At 38.0% G+C, this 16,224-nt stretch overlaps 2 protein-coding genes and 1 pseudogene across 3 annotated transcripts; 1 reads left to right on the top strand and 2 right to left on the bottom strand.

The window, feature by feature from the left end:
• LOC149022846 (putative pentatricopeptide repeat-containing protein At3g01580) lies at positions 1-2,697 on the top strand. Its single transcript, XM_089147715.1, has 2 exons — positions 1-2,229; positions 2,548-2,697. Exons 1-2 carry the CDS (start codon positions 1-3, stop codon positions 2,695-2,697), a joined length of 2,379 nt encoding a protein of 792 aa, XP_089003841.1.
• A 1,080-nt stretch (positions 2,698-3,777) lies between these two features.
• Positions 3,778-12,346, bottom strand: LOC149022845 (E3 ubiquitin-protein ligase AIP2-like; annotated as a pseudogene). The gene is made up of 7 exons (XR_016172067.1): positions 12,260-12,346; positions 11,051-11,144; positions 9,423-9,734; positions 5,629-5,848; positions 5,312-5,532; positions 4,547-4,755; positions 3,778-4,407 (listed from the first exon to the last, which is right to left on the bottom strand). The product of XR_016172067.1 is annotated as an E3 ubiquitin-protein ligase AIP2-like (transcript).
• LOC149022844 (tetraspanin-18-like) lies at positions 10,633-14,693 on the bottom strand. Its single transcript, XM_089150740.1, has 4 exons — positions 14,088-14,693; positions 13,852-13,951; positions 13,557-13,637; positions 10,633-13,440 (listed from the first exon to the last, which is right to left on the bottom strand). The coding sequence occupies exons 1-4, from the start codon at positions 14,207-14,209 to the stop codon at positions 13,243-13,245; spliced, it is 501 nt and encodes a 166-aa protein (XP_089006866.1). The 5' UTR covers positions 14,210-14,693; the 3' UTR covers positions 10,633-13,242.
• Positions 14,694-16,224: the final 1,531 nt, after the last annotated feature.

Genomic DNA, 16,224 nt, shown 5'->3' with positions numbered 1-16,224 from the left:
ATGGGTTTGGGACTTCATGGGTACCTGATAAAATATGGCTTTGGAAGTCAGACAGCAATTGGCAACTCTCTGTTATCAATGTACTCGAAAATGGGCAGAACTCAAGATGCTGTCTTGGTGTTTGAACAAATGCCCCTGAAAGATTCAGTGTCATACAATACAATGATCAGTGGTTTTGGATCAAATGGGTTCTATGAGGAGGTGATGATGGTCTTTTACCAGATAATCGAGTCTGGTTCCTCACCAAATATGGAATCTGTTTCCCATGCCATTATGGCTTGTGGTGAACTGAAGTGCATAACCATGGGGTTGTTGATTCATCGTTTTGTGATTCAAACAGGCTTTTACTCAGATGTTGCCATTGCTAATTCAATGATTTCGATGTATGTTAAGACACGTAAGCTTGAGATAGGGCGCCATATTTTTTATGAAATGCAAAAGAGAGATCTGGTATCTTGGAATTCGTTGATATCCGGGTATGCGCGGAATGGCAATTGGTTTGAAGCAGTTGACCTTTTCTTAACCATGCAGAAGGTTGAAAGTTTTACTCCAAGTCCTGTGACCTTCTTGGGTTTGGTATTTGCTTGTGGGCAGGCTAGGAAACTTTATATGGGAGAAAGTATACATTGTTTGTTGATCCACATGGGCCTATTGTCTGATTTTCGGTTAGGGACTTCGATTGTGGACATGTACTCAAAATGTGGTAGGGTCGATTATGCTCGAAACATATTTGACACTGACTTGTCAGAGAAAAGCTTGGTTTCTTGGAACTCACTTATTGCAGGGTATACTCAGAATGGGTATGATTATGATGCAGCGTTGTTGTTTGAACAGATGCTATTAGATGCACATGTTAAGCCTGATTCTATCACTATTGCAAATGTTGTTCCAGCATATGCAAGTTTAGCAGATCTGAGAAGCGTTAGTACACTTCATGGGATTGTTATCAAGAGAGGTCTAGAGTTGGAGAGTGATACTGTTTTGGGCACTGCAATTGTTGATGCATATGGCAAGTGTTTAGATATTAAATCTGCTACCTCTTTGTTTGCCTCCATGCAGAAATTCAATGTTGCTACTTGGAATGCAATGATTTCGGGGTACAATTTGAACCAGCATTTTAACTTGGGCATGTTACTCTTTCTTGAAATGCTTCAGAGTGAGGTCTTGCCAGATTCAATCACCATGGTGATGCTATTTCAATCATGTGGTGAATTTGGATCTCTAAAGCAAGGAAGTATGATTCATTGTCATTGCCTTTCTAGAGGTTTTGATTCACATATTACTGTTGGCAATGCTATTATAGACATGTACATGAGATTTGGGGGTGTGAATACCTCAGTGGCGTTTTTCAACAATATGCCTTCAAAGAATGTCATCACGTGTAACACAATGCTTTCTGGATATGTCAAGAATGGTCTGTCAACCCTAGCACTTAAACTGTTTCACCAAATGCAGTTGGAAAATCATCTTAAAGTGGACCCTGTCACAATGATCTTTATCATCCAGGCCTCTACTACCATTTTAGCTGGTCAAGGTGCTGAAATGATGCATTGTTTTATTCTGAAAATTGGCTTTGACTTAGAAACTATTGTTGGCAATTCACTGGTTGATGCTTATGCGAAAAATGGTCTTATAGTCTGTGCAAGGTCCTTGTTTGAGCAGATGGGTCGGTCAAGAGATCAAAGTTCCTGGAACACAATGATTGCAGGGTGTGGAGTGAATGGACTAGGGGAAGAAGCATGCTCTCTCCTCTTTCAAATGGAAGAAGACGGCTTTAAACCGAATTCCATCACCTTTATATCTTTACTTTCTTCTTGCAGTCACTCAGGACTTGTCAAGGAGGGGTGCAGGTTTTTTCATTTGATGATCACTGAGTATGGAATCCAGCCATCTTTAGAGCATTGGACATGCATTATTGATTTGTTTGGACGGTCTGGGAGACTTGAAGAAGCATATCAGTTGATCAAGTATGGGTATGAGTATGATTTATTATCAGATTGTGATGCCATATGGGGAGCCCTTTTGAGTGCTTGTCGGGCAAATATGAATGTTGAACTTGGTACACTCGCAGCAGAACAGCTTGCCAGATTAGCTCCACAAAACTGTGGGTATTACACAATGCTTTCAAATTTGTATGCCTCTGTGAACAAATGGGATGAAGCAGAGAAGGTGAGAAGAGTGTTTGACGATGGGAAACTATTGAAGAAACCAGGTGTTAGCATCGTGATGGTATGATACAACCTTACATCGTAAAGATTAACTATTCTGATCAAGAGACAATTTCATTCTCTCCTTGCCCAGTGTTTTCCCTCTCAAGTTTCAGGGTTCACATAATGTAGGACTCACATTATGTAGCAGCATTTGGCATACAATAAAAATGCAGGAGCAGAGGCATGATTGCATCCCTTTTTTTCCCTTAAAAATTTAATGCAATATTATTAAGTGGATAGACTTAATTCTAAGAAAATTATCTACTCTGGGATTTAAGTGTTTCATCTGTCGCAATGTGGCCTTAATTGTTTATCTTTTATGTTTATCCATATTTAGGAAATAAAGAGTGTTACGATGAGAAAACCCCATGGAATTTCTCAGCAGAACCCTCCAACTATGTTTGGTTGCAGGGGAAATGAAGTTTATGAAACTGAGAAAGAAATCTTGGAAATGAACTTTTTGAAAACGAAAAAGGAACTTTTGTAATCATCATTAATCACATAAGGTACTTAAATTTCATACCATTTCAGGTGATGATAAAAAATAAAAGGGAATTGGATGCAAAGTGTTGCATCTAAATTTGACCCCTTCAAGGAACCATGTTTGAATCTGGTTGATCTAGCTTTTCTGTTTAAAAAGAATTTATGATCTTCAAGGGGTTCGAATGATCAACATCATTGTGGGAATACCAACAAAGGCCATAAAAAAGTTAGGAATGATGGCATATACTAATATGGTAGTCTTCTTAAAGACACTGTTCTTTGGATTTATTTTTTTTTGGGCAAGAATTTATTGTCTTGTATTTACCCTAACAAAATTTGTTTCGGAACTATTATGTTAAAGGTGTCAATGTAGATTGTAGGGTGGTAAGATCCATACTTCTCAGTGGAGAAAGATCATGGATTCGAACGGACAACAAAGCTCCCTTTGAGGATGTAATCGAGGTGCGCGCAAGCTGGTCCAGTCAAACCAAAAAAATACTAGTCCATTTGGTATATGAGTCTTATGAAACGGAGTCGTTCCGTTTAAAAATGAACCATTCCGTTTTATCTATAGAGGATGACGAAACGGAGCCGTTCCGTATAAAAGGGCACGATTCCGTTTCGTCTATGGGTCTTATAAAACGGAGTGGTTCCGTTTAAAAAGAAACCACTCCGTTTGGTATATGAGTCTTATGAAACGGAATGGTTCTGTTTAAAAAGGAACCAATCCGTTTCGTCTTTGAGTCTTATGAAACAGAGTGGTTCCTTATAAAACGGAACGATATGATGAAACGGATTGGTTCCATTTAAAAAAGAACCATTCCTCTTTCGTGTGTAGTACTGATGAAACGGAAAAAGAAACCACTCCATTTCCGTTTAAAAAGGAATCATTCCGTTTTACAAGTTTGCATGAATGTCCATGCATTCATACATACCAAATCTTCATATCTTCATAATTCAGTACAATTTTACATTGGAATAACCACTTTACATACCAAGTATAGGAAGAAAGATACTTGTCATTGACTTGTTAAAAAAATCTGGAACTCAAGGCCTCACATAATTTGTCATTATTTATTCCTGCATAACCTTTGATTCTGCTAACACTCCTCCAATACCACTAGACTCGGCTGCAACTAAATCTCCTTTGATGTTCATTTCCTGTTTGATCTCTTCTGGATTTAACAGTCATCCACCGAACGTATCTGATCTACTTGTAATTTCTGGTTTGTTTTCCTGTTGGTAAATCATCTACCGACATCATAGTGCAGGAGATCCCATGAAAGATCAGGAATGAGGAAAACGGATATCCAGAACATTTACAGAGAGTAAACGTCTACCAACCCTACCAGAAGCAAATGCTACTTACATGACATCATTAGTATGAGAAGGAATGTGGATTTATATACTAGTATAATGTTGTCATCACCTAAGAAACGACAGAGCCAATAGGTAAGTGTGATTGACTAGTGACATACTGCAATGATTTAAATTTAAAAATAGTTTATTGATACCAAAATCATAACAATACAATCTAATGATAATTTACATGGTAGCTTTTTCATTAGACATACATATATTCACCACCGCGAACAGCATTTGCAGCCCCTTTTCTTTCTTCTTCAGCCTCCTTCTCCTGCTCTTTCCATGTCTCATAGGCATGATCATCAGTTTGAAGCTCATGCCGGCAGATTGGGCAGGAGTTATGATTATCCTGCCATAAAAAGAATATGTGAGACACTGGGCCTTCAAAATACTGTATTTAACAGAAAAAGCTATGAAATTATTAAAGTGGAAAGTTCTAACTTTTCTTATGTTTGATTTGATATCTATATGAAGTAAAAGTAGATTACCAGCCAAGGCTTCAGACAAGGTGGGTGGAACATGTGCTTGCAAGGTAATATCTGCATCTCATCATTCAACACAAGTTCTTCAGTGCAAACACACACTTTGTCTCACTTCCCAGCTTTGCCAAGATTTCCTCATTGATAGTTATAACAGGAAGCTTTGCAACCACTTCTTTACTTGCAGGTGGAACTCTCGGATGAACGGTATCAACATCCTAGGTATCAAGTAGAGCTTCCATGAGTTGATTCCACCACACAGCAATATTAATGCAAATCCCCGAGTCCCCATAAAAATTACACAATGTGGGATCACTGAACAAATGAAAGCCATGAACAATAAAAAGTAACAGACTTTTTGTCTTTAGTAACAGTTTCATATTATAGTAGCCTCATTTATTTTTATCAAAAGCTTGGGTTTTGGGAAAACTAATGCCTCCCTTGAGTCCACACAATTTTATTACTCAGACAACAAATTTGCAACAAGCATGAAGAGAACAAAGCTGTACACATAAATTCAGTACACCACATGATCCTTGAGAACACAAAGCCTGATGAATTTCTTCTTTTTATTCAGATTAAAGCACTAGGAAAGGGGCATGGGGATTTCAAAGAAATTTCAGAATAGGACTATTCTATGGAAATGCTTCTGTGTGATTTTGTAGCATAGACTTTTAGTTTTCAGGGGTAGAAAGTGAATGACCTTCTCCTGTCTCAGATGAACAACTGTTTCTTAGCAAGAGTAAGGAAAGGGGAGCAGGAGAGGTAAAATACCTGAAATGCACTTTCAATCATGCTCTCAAAGGCCTGCAAGTTTTGTTGCATATGATTAATCAATTCTTGTACATCATCAGTTGCATTTTCTGGAGCATTACCATTCTCTGACTGCCCAAATGAGGGCTCAGCTGCAGCAATCATATTCTGTGCCCTCAGCCATCCAGGTTGTGGGGGCTCAGGATCCACAGTGAGATGCCCCTCAAAAAGATACCTTGAATCTAATAAAAGAAAAGTAAATCTCACTAATCGAACAAGAAGAAAATAAAAGATAAATATGGATTAAAGAAAGAAGAAAGAAAAAAAATCCGACATACCCCTTCTATTTTGCACAGGCTGAGCAGCCTCTGACCGATCATCTATTTCATGCAAATGATCCTGTGCTCTAGCAATATAAGACTTCAAATTCTTTCTTTCAGAAGACTCAGTAATGAAGTGCTTAGCTTCCTCAAAAAGCCTCAAACCAGCAAGCCAGAATCATGGTGCAGTGTATCTTGACTGTAGAATGGATCCAACTCGACAAACAACAGAATATATCTGCATACCAGGTCAATGTCCAATTCAGTTTTTTTTATGATAAAACAAGTCCGCTTGATAGGTCATTTAATTGCATTAATATTATATCAAATCCTTTATATTTTAATGAGACTAATTGGTTGTTTTATTTGAATATGGACAGATTATAGCATTCGGATATCAAATCTATAAAAAGAATGGTTAGAACCATATTGGCACATTTTTAAATCAAATCAAAGAATCACACCCAAATTAAGATGGAAGATTTGATTATGTCCAAAGCTAGAGGTTTGATCTTGCCCAAATCAGAAGGATTTTCGTAAAAAGTCTTAATTCAGCAAGCAAATATTTCGTTCTCTCTTGCGATCAGACATCTAAGGAAGAAGCTGAATTGGAAAGTGACTAAATTGGAAACCATTGCATTGGCAAAGATGAAGAAAGGAAACAACTTAGTTGGGAAGAATTGCATTGCCAAAGCGAACGATGGAAATAACAGATTTGGAAAGAATGCAGAATTGGCAGGAATCCTCTATAAGAAAGAACGCATTTTCAAAGATTGAAGAAGACACACAAGCTACAACAAGAGGAAGCTACAGTTCTGAGGAAGAACGGCATAATGTTTTCTATTTTCATTTCTTTGTTTTTCTTTTCCATGTCTAGCTAATTCTAGCTTTCGATCAAGATTAATGGAAGTTTGATTTTCACCAATTGTGAGACTTTGGATTATCAGTTTTCTTTAATTCTCAGGTATTTATGCGTTTTCTATATTTATTATGTTATTGTATTAATCCTTAGACAAGAGGCCTGTTGTTTTATGATTAATACAATACTCAGTCAATTCTTATATAAGTGACAAATAGCATTCTCAAATGGGTAATCAATGCCCTGGAGAGTTTGCTATGAGAATGTATATCCTAGTTTAAATAAACAAGGCTTTTCCGGGTTTATTGACTAGGGATTGGGTCTTTCAATTTTTAATGCGATTAATAGACATAACTCAAAGGACAGATCCGAAGGTTATCAATAAAGTAGGGAAATATTGGTTGTCTGATCCTCAATGACCATAACCAATCTACCCGAAATTAAGGTTTTTATTTTTTAAGTCAATGATCAATTGAGAGAGTCAATTCTGAAGTTGAATCTTGATCGAAAGTTTTTATTATTTTTCTTGTTAACTACTGCATTCGTTTATTTTTATTTAATTTGTTGATTCAAAACTCCCCAATTTTTACAATTTTTATCAAAGAATAAATCTTCACCAATCTCTATGGATTCGACCCTACTCACTACTAATACAAATTCAGTTGAGATAAGGATTATCTTTGGTGGATTCGACACCCATCAAATTTTAAATGGCAAAGCTTAGAGGAAACCAGTAAATTTTAATTCCCTTTTGGACCTCTGAAGTTGTCTTGCTTATAGGGACAGAGAGAACTAACTACAACAACAACAACAACAACAACCATAACCTTATCCCAACTCAATGGGTTTGGCTACCATGGATCCAAACAACGTTAAGTCAAAGACACCAGAGAAGTAACGGTAATAAATTTAAGCAAATATGGAGGTGAGTTGGGGGCAAAGTCAAGATAGCATTCAAGGAAAATCACTTTATACCAGGTCAGCCTGATGGGTCCTAGCCTTTCAGACAGCTCTATCAGCACTAACATGAGCGTCTAGTTGTAGCACATGCATTTGTTTCTTACTACTTTGTTCAGGTAAATACATCCAGCTAAAACATGTTGACCAAGGGATCTACTAAGTGAAGAAGAGGATATCCAGTGTTAAGTCTACTGGCTTTGAATACATCATCTAGATATTCAACTGATTACAACCTCAGATGTAAGGGTCCAGTGTCACCTTCCATTCTCATAATCAACGGGATATGTAGAAGCCTAGAAATTTTCCAAAAAGAAGGCAACATCATGAGCTCATATATTTTCAGCATTTACCCATTCTTTTGATTACTGAAGAAAAAAGAAGGGCAAGGATTTTTGTTCAAGTAAGCCCCATCTGGCCCTTCCAAAAATAAAATAAAGATAAGCATAATTAGAACAGAATAAAACCCTTCACAACCAAGAAACATAAAATCAGACCAGCTAAGCACCTCATAACATAACTCTATTAACAAACAGGCACCCTCAATTTCCTTAAAAATAGAGTACTCAACCCAGGAAAGTCGATCTTCTGAACTCCTAGGGTGGATGCACCAAATTTGCAAGCCACCAACTGAGCAAGTGGTTGTTTTATACAAAACTAAGGAGAAAGTTAATGAAACTCAGCTACTGTTATCAATTGTCATGAGGTAGACATAATTTAATATATGCATAGTGTTGCCGTGATAGGTGAAAAAACTACGGGGAGATCTAGGCAGTGAATTCTAGATTCCAAATGAACTAAACCAACAATCACTTCCAAACTTTATTTGTTTGTGCATATCATGGATGATTTAACTAGACACATACACAATGGGTTTCCTTGCAAACTTTTTGTTAATATGTTTTGGCAGATAAGACATAAACTGGGGATTAGCTAAGTTGGAACTATGGAGGTCAACCTTGGAATAAAAAAGTACTAATATAAGTAGATGAAAACACGAATTATAGGGTATGAAACTTTGGTTACACTAGGACAGATAATGAGGTTTGATGAGGGAGATTCTGCAACGTGACTATTCTAGGAATCTAGAATCAATCAGAAATGAGAAAGATGCCATAGATGATGATGTTTCACATAAGAGTTAAAATAAGATTGATGACTTAGGTGGCATGACCATGTTATAAGGAAGACACTGGATGCTCAAATACAGAAGAGCGATTTGATTTATGATAAATGAGCTAACAGAGCCAGAGGCAGACCTACAATGAAACTAAGACAAGTGGAGAGGAAAGACCATCATAGGCTAGGCCTTGTATCAAGTACGAGTTCAAACAAAGATGGTTAGAGGATAGAGATCCGTGTAGCCAATCTCATTTAGTTGGAATAAGCCGAGTTACCATTCCCTTGTGGTTGTAATGTCGTGGACCATGAAATTAGAAAGTAGTTAAAAGAAATAGCCATAAGGACATTCATTACGAATACAATGTTTGACAGCTGCTGCAGCTTGGATCATCACATATGCAAGATAAAAGATGGCAGAGCCTTGAGAGGCAGCCAATGAAACGACATCATCTACGAAAGCCGTTAACCCAGTTAATAAAGCAGAGAAAGTTAGAATCATTTTCTCTGCAAACTCTATGCAACCTTTTCTGCAGAATTAGAGATCTGACAAGAAATTGAACTGAATCCAACAAATTCCCAAAGTTGGTAAAGCGTCAGAGAAAGCTGGGGCAGTCCAGAAACAACTCAGAAAAACATATCTTCTGAATCCAATTGGAATCCAGCCAAACAAGCAACAACCGAGAAGAACTTCAATTAAAAAAAATCCACATCATTAGCACACTTATTGACCCAAAAAAACCCGGTACATTAACACAATTCCCCAACCCTGAAATTTCATCAACGTATTGGGAAACAAGAGGTCACAACTAAACAGATAAACACAAGCAAACCCTAATTTTTAAATATCAAAGGGGAGGTTCGATGAGAGACTAACCGACTTCCGGAGAGAGGGTGAAGCGGATGGATAGTTCTCAATAAGCAAAGATTTAATGGAAGAGAGCCTCTTCGAACATCTGCTTCTTCCCAAGCTGCTTCTGCAATTCCTGCAATCTTGCCTTCAGAGATTCTTCGGAAGAAGAAGCTGTTCCGTCGGACGTTCTGAACGAAGAATTTTGGTTTGCCTTCTTTCTGATATGGTGTTTGTGTTTATGGAAGAATTTTACTTGTGGGAGGGGAAACAACTCCAAATCGTCAAATGAAGATGTGATCAAAGAGCTCCAAAGCTTCGATTGCTGTTCTTCTTCTTCTCCTCATGTGAGTTTCAGCAACACCTCCAAATCGTCAAATGAAGATGCGATCAACAGAGCTCCAAAGCTTCGATTGTGGTTCTTCTTCTTCTCCTCAAGTGAGTTTCAGCAACACCTCCAAATCGTCAAATTACCTCCTGCTTGCTGTTCTTCTTCTTCTCCAGATTTTCAGAGCTCGAAATCGTTCACACGAAAAATGAGTTGGGCGGTGAAAGCCATGGGTTTTGTGTTTTTCAAAACATTTTGAAATTTTCAATTGAACCGCTGGTTTTGGTTTTTGAATTCGTATATACGTATTTTAAATAACGTGTTTTGAATCAGGTATACAACTATCACTCGAACCGCCCAACTCGAACCGTTTTATTGTCATTGGACCGAACCGTCAGCAACAACAGGGTTTACACATGATTTTTTATTATTTTAATGAAAGAATGAAGCCAGCAGTCCGATCTAATCGGACGGCTGGCTTGACCGTCATGCGCATTAATGGTGTATGACAGTAGCAAAATTGAGATAAAACCAGCCAACACCAGCATGTTATCTGAAGGAATTGATATGATATCTAACTTTAAGGGTTGGAAACCGCTGGTCATGGTAGTTTATTTGGCGCATTGAGATCAGAAATTACTTTGCATCAAGCCAGGAGATCCTTCTCATATTTAGGGCTTCGTTGACTCTACTTGCAAGTTGCAACTACATTCAGCCCTCAGTCAGAAAATCTGATTGTAAGCAATCAGTTTTATCCTCCAGCACATTGCAATAATCTATCAGGACATCTTCAAGAAAAAAGAAATATGAAATAACTTTGAATCTGACCACCATATTCCTCTGATATTTTATGGTATTCTAACTCCCTCCTAAAGCAGGTCAGCCGACCTTGTGCTGCTGCCCCTCTGGCACCGAAGTTTGCTGCTATAGACAATCATCACCCAAAAGCTTAGCTTTGACTTTGCATCCAAATACTGTTATGCTGGTTTCAGGATCTACATCAAATACTTGTGATGCTGAGGGATTTATATTCCCTACTGATCTGCTATATTTCTCCAGATTTGAAGACCTATCTATCAGCGTTTATATTGTGCATAGGAACAGATTCATTTTCTGGCCAGAGGTGCTTTAGCTGGCCCTAGAAGTTTTCTCTTTAACTGCGAGATCTGGTGGTTGGTTTAGTTTACATCAGGTTCCCCTTGTGCATGATGGCTGATCCTAAGCTTACCTCAGACAATGATAATGTCCAGATTACCACTAGCAAACTCAATGGGGTTTCCAATTATCTCTTTGGACTTAGTCCAATTCAGGAACAAGATCAGAGTACCTGAAAAAGTTACCTTCCACACCACTGACAAAAGGTGTTGGTATGAGTTGAAGGAAAGCCTCTCCAAGAGAAGAATATCTTCAACATGTTTGGTCTATATGATAAAAATTTTAACTTGAAGCAGGGGGACAAATCTTTAAATTAGTATCAGTGCCTTTAAGGGAATGCGGGAGTAGGTCAATATTCATCAACTTCTAACTACTGATCTGGAACAGTTGTAGATTCGACAGCAGGCTGAATTTCAAGTTGCTAGATTTATGGATGGATTAAATTATAATTATCACTCTACTGAGAGCCAGTTACATGTTGGAAAAAGGGTACCTTCCCTGAATCCCTGTAACAAAACCTTGTCTTTAGCATATGGTTTCTCCTTCCAAGGGTGTCATTTTACCCTCCTAAGGTTCTGTGTTTATTGCTGGTCTTGGTTCTGCCTTTCCATGGGAAAGGTCTATGGTTGTAGCATTCAGCCACCCCATTTTGCTAGTATCACTGAAAGGGTAACTTTAGATTGAAGAAGTGAAATGATACTAGGTTGGGAAACATTATAAACAACTCACCCTTATAATATATAATATTATTGTTAAGGTTCTGTAATAACCAAAGATATTCCCCAGTTTTGATGAGCTATCAGTAACAGTGTTACACCTATTGCCACTTAAATTTCCTGTGTAGAGGCTTAATAAGGTGACTTGTTATTGAATAAATATTATCATACCAAACAGTAATCGAAATGCCAGTTTAGCTCCTCCCAGCTAATCATTGACTCAGTCTATGACTAAAACAAGGGTCTCTTGCATTAAATACAGCTGCACTAGTTTCCAACAACCAAAATGAAAAATTGTCATGTAAAACCCAAAATTTTGGAGTTTCCTTCTACACAATTTTTATTTGTAAACAAATCAAGCTTTACTAATTTTGCGTCATGTTCACATGTTGTCATAGATTATTTGAGAAGCAAGGCTTTTACAACACCACACTCACTCAAATTTAAGACTGTTATTGTAAAAGAAAAAGAGAAAATTGCAAGATTATCTAAATTTGTTTTTCAGTTTACACAACTACCCATCAATCTTTTTTTGTTCAGCTAAAACAGCTTAGACAAATATGGCAATTATGAAAGAGACCAAAACAGTTCCAGCTCTCCAGCTATGTAAGCTTCATGCTTTATTTCAATTTTGCCATCCTCTTTCCCTCTTTTCAGATCATCACCTTTACTGGGCTTTTACAGTTCATCCTTGCCAAACCCTGCTCCCCTTGTCCTCTACCTCTCTTTACTGATGCTATTTCTCTATCCATGTGCAGATCTCACATGTCTCATCCTCTTCTTCTTTTTCTACCCTGTAATTTGGGTGTTGACATCAGACAGCCCACCTCACTGCTCTTTGTCTGCACTCCTTTTTCCCCCAGCTCTCTGCTCCTCCTTTGCACCAGGATGCTGTGGTGCTTTGGCTTATTTTGTGATTGCCACCTCACCACCCCCATTTGAAGTTCTATGCTTCTCATTGCAATTGCCAATATTATTTAATTTTTATCATTATGCTCTCTTTTGCAGATCTTTCCGAGGAGCCTGTTATACCATAAGTGTCACTGCCATCGTAGAATATGGCATTTGATACAATTGTTGGAAGACACTTCTAAATACAGTTTGGTCTTTATCTGCAAATGGGTTCTTGAGTTCATTGAAACTTAACTGCAGGGGAGCTTGTGGTTAATTGAAGTTGTACAACCTAGGTCACATCACTATACTGCTGCTCTATTCAAAATGGCTTCACTGATGAAGCATGTTGTGAGATGAGATGTAAACATCAGACCAGCCTCTCAGGAGGCATTCACCGTCGTCTATGACTCTAACTTTTGTCCTCCAACTATGATCAGCAGTTCAGGCTTAGGAAAAGCCGAGAAGAGGGAATGACTGAAAAAGGGGAAAAGAGGAGGGAATATTTGAATGGAGCGCACTTAATTGGCAGATGGGCATTATTTTGGTTACTTTCGTAATTGCCATACATGTTTTAGCCATATTAGTTGAAGAAGGGGCATAGATAGTTCTGTAAACTGAAACACGATTTTAGATAATCTTGTAATTTTCCCCTGTGGTCAAAAACAAACTAAAAGTTTCCCCACCACCAATGCAACACCCCCACTCCAAATAGAGGAAAATAAAACAACAATGTGGCAAAGAGAGAGGAGGAAGCTTAAGAAGTTGGTGAAACAATATATGGACCCTTGAAAACTTTGAAGTCAGAAAGGAATAGCATCATCGGTAGTATGAAAAGAAAAGGAGTTACCTGAATTATAACTATAGATATGCCAACCCACTTGCATATATCAAAGTTTTCTTCAATGAATTCTCGAAGATGTGCAAGTTCCCCAGTAGGATCCCTCGGAAGATCCTGTTGTAGAAAAAGGAAAACAAGATTCAGCTAAGGGACTATCCTATGCACATGGGATGAGAAATCAACAAAGAAATAGAGAAAACTTCTGACACGATGAATTAGAAGAAGCTCACCTTTTCCCAATGATGATCAACAGAAACAAAAGCCACAAAAGCTGCTTCTAGTATCATGAATGTAAATGTGACTAGAACATACTGACGTCATCAAGAAGTTAAAGAACACCAGCACAAATGGAACATCACATCCACAACTAATCAGATAAATTTGTTTTGTAACGGGATTGAAGGAGTCCTTTTAATTCCACATTTCAATTTCCCACTCGAAACTATTACGGATTTAATTCTATTGCCCACATTTCTAGAAACATATAAAAAAAGAAGGAATTGGGGTGCCGAATTATTAGGATACGAAGCACAGAAAGCATCCATTAACTGCTTCAGCAGCAATGAGACCAATTAAAGCAATCGAACATAATGCAATGCCAATACCCATAAAAGAATATATGAACCTAGAGCAACAGCAACACCAAAACAATGGATTGAGTACCAGAAATTTACATCCAGTGTTTCATTAAAACTGAAGGAAAACCCAATTGGGCTGCATGACAAGGAAAGAAAAACTGAAATTAAGAATTTACAAGTTACCATGCAGAAGGAAGGGTCTTGGGGACGAATACAACTTCGTCTTCAAGTCCAGAAACCATATTTACGGCGAGACTCAAAGGAAAACCTTGTCCAGAAACCCTAAACATGTCAGAATAGGGCATGTAACGTAGTGAGGATTCTGGAGACGGAGCTGGAGGTTGAGGAACTGCATCGTGCTTTTTCCATTGATTGAGCGTCCATACTCAATAGATTATGACAGAAATTCCCACGAAAGTTTGAAGGAAATTCAGGAATTTGAGGAGGAAGGCAACACAACATCGACCAGTGGTTATCAGATCCCATTTCTCCCCTCCTCCACGGATTTGCATTCAATAAACCAAAGATTGAATTTCTTTAACAAGTTACAATTCTCTGGTTATCATCATCACCAACTTAATTAAAGCCTTTAACAACTCTTTCGTTTCTTGCTATTTTTCAAGAAAAATCGTCTTTCAGAAGAAAAATAACAGATACTGAAGACAAAATTGGTCCAATAAGGTGCTCAAGACTAAATTGGTCCAATAAGGTGCTAACCACTAAACTAACTACCAAGATTTCCGATAGTTAGAAGGTTGAAAAGACACCTAAATTAAACTCTTGCTTATTAATAATGTCACTGCCTCACTACTTTTTTGTTGAAGAACATTTTTTTCCTTTTGTGGTGGAAATCGATTTATTCGTAGAGTGTAAAGGACGTGGTCGACCAAAGCTCTAATGACCAATATGATCACTCATGGATACACCATATAATGAGGGCCTTCTGAGCTAAGAGATCAGCGAAATGATTTGCACTCCTAGACAAAAATGGGTCTGAAGCCCGACAATCTGGTTGCCACAAATCTAATATCTTAGATAATGGGCTGAATATGTGGAGGCCCGTCCTCCTCACTAACCAAGATATATTAATTAATCTTTGGCAATCTAATTCCATCTCTATAAATTCATAACACTCAGCAATCGCTTCAAGTAGACCATAGAGAAATGCCAATGCCTCTCCCTTCAAGGCCGGAATAAAACACTGCCAGTTGCGATTTTGCTAAAAGGATCTGCCCCTCCAAGTCTCTGAGGATAAAGCCCAAACCTCCTTTGTGTTCCCTTTCCTTCTAGGCGGCATCAACTTTCATCTTTACATAATGCGCTTGAGGAGGTTTCCATTCAACTTCAACCGATGATGTCTGTCTCCATATCATGCTTGTAACCAGCTATGAGGTTGATCTGGATTTCTCTTTCCAAAATTCCTAAAAATTTCTTACCACCACATCCACAATTCGCCGTGGCTCCCATGGTTTCCATGGTTGTCTTCCACCACCTTATCGTTTCTTGCTTTCCATATTGCCCAGGCAATGAAAGAGCATAAACTCTTGAGTTCAATTGGATCCTTCTTCTTTGAGCACCAAGATGAGTCCATGCTTGAAACCATTTAGCCAAACACGTTACTCCATCAACCCTCCATGACAGGTGGCTTCCAAACCATACGTGTCACACCCCACCCAGCCGATCCGGTCATACTCGAATACCTGTAGAGGTGATGTGCTACAGGATCTAGGTTCACGACCAATTCCATAATTTACACCATAGGATATAGTATAATCAAAGAGCAAGAGAGAATTAAAGTGACAAGTATTAAAATTCAATTATTATAGTTAGCCATAATTTAAGTTCAAAATCACGGTTCCAAGTCAGTCAAGTCAAATCAAGTATTAGAGTTTAAGAAAAGATTGTTTAAAAGCAAAAGTCTACTTTCTCAAGAGGCTCAAAATTTTCTTGAGAGGCTCAAAATACTAAGTAGGGCCCTCATCTATTGGCTGGATGAGAAAGATATAGCACATAGTCACAAGGGCAACTACTATGTCATTAGTGATCTCTATCGCCTCAAAAGTAGTTGGCTCCATAGAAGCAATCTGAGCATGGGCACGAATCTCCATGAGATCCCATCTCCTCTCTAGCAGGTCCCTCATAGTATTCTGTCTATGGCAAATTTTCTATTTGAAGGGAGTCCTCATAATCTATGGTGAGATCTAAAAAGCATATACATAAAAGGAATGAGTTCAATAGAACTCAGTGAGGTTAAAATGATCATATATCGTGCATCCATGACACATTTCCATAAGCAATCCATGTATAGTATGTAATGAGA

This window comes from Hakea prostrata, chromosome 3 (genome assembly GCF_041222555.1).
Source record: "Hakea prostrata isolate BN-2017 chromosome 3, UWA_Hpros_2, whole genome shotgun sequence".
Lineage (NCBI taxonomy): Eukaryota > Viridiplantae > Streptophyta > Magnoliopsida > Proteales > Proteaceae > Hakea > Hakea prostrata.
This window is presented reverse-complemented; position numbering and strand designations above follow the sequence as displayed.

Bases quoted from the DNA above. Each gene is read 5' to 3' on its own strand.
- LOC149022846 (XM_089147715.1), top strand. From the start codon at position 1: ATGGGTTTGGGACTTCATGGGTACCTGATAAAATATGGCTTTGGAAGT. The intron at 2,230-2,547 runs GTATGATACAAC...ATCCATATTTAG, and splicing joins CAGGTGTTAGCATCGTGATG to GAAATAAAGAGTGTTACGAT.
- LOC149022844 (XM_089150740.1), bottom strand. From the start codon at position 14,209: ATGCCCTATTCTGACATGTTTAGGGTTTCTGGACAAGGTTTTCCTTTG. The intron at 13,952-14,087 runs GTAACTTGTAAA...CTGTTGCTCTAG, and splicing joins AAGACCCTTCCTTCTGCATG to GTTCATATATTCTTTTATGG. The intron at 13,638-13,851 runs GTATCCTAATAA...TGATGACGTCAG, and splicing joins ATGGATGCTTTCTGTGCTTC to TATGTTCTAGTCACATTTAC.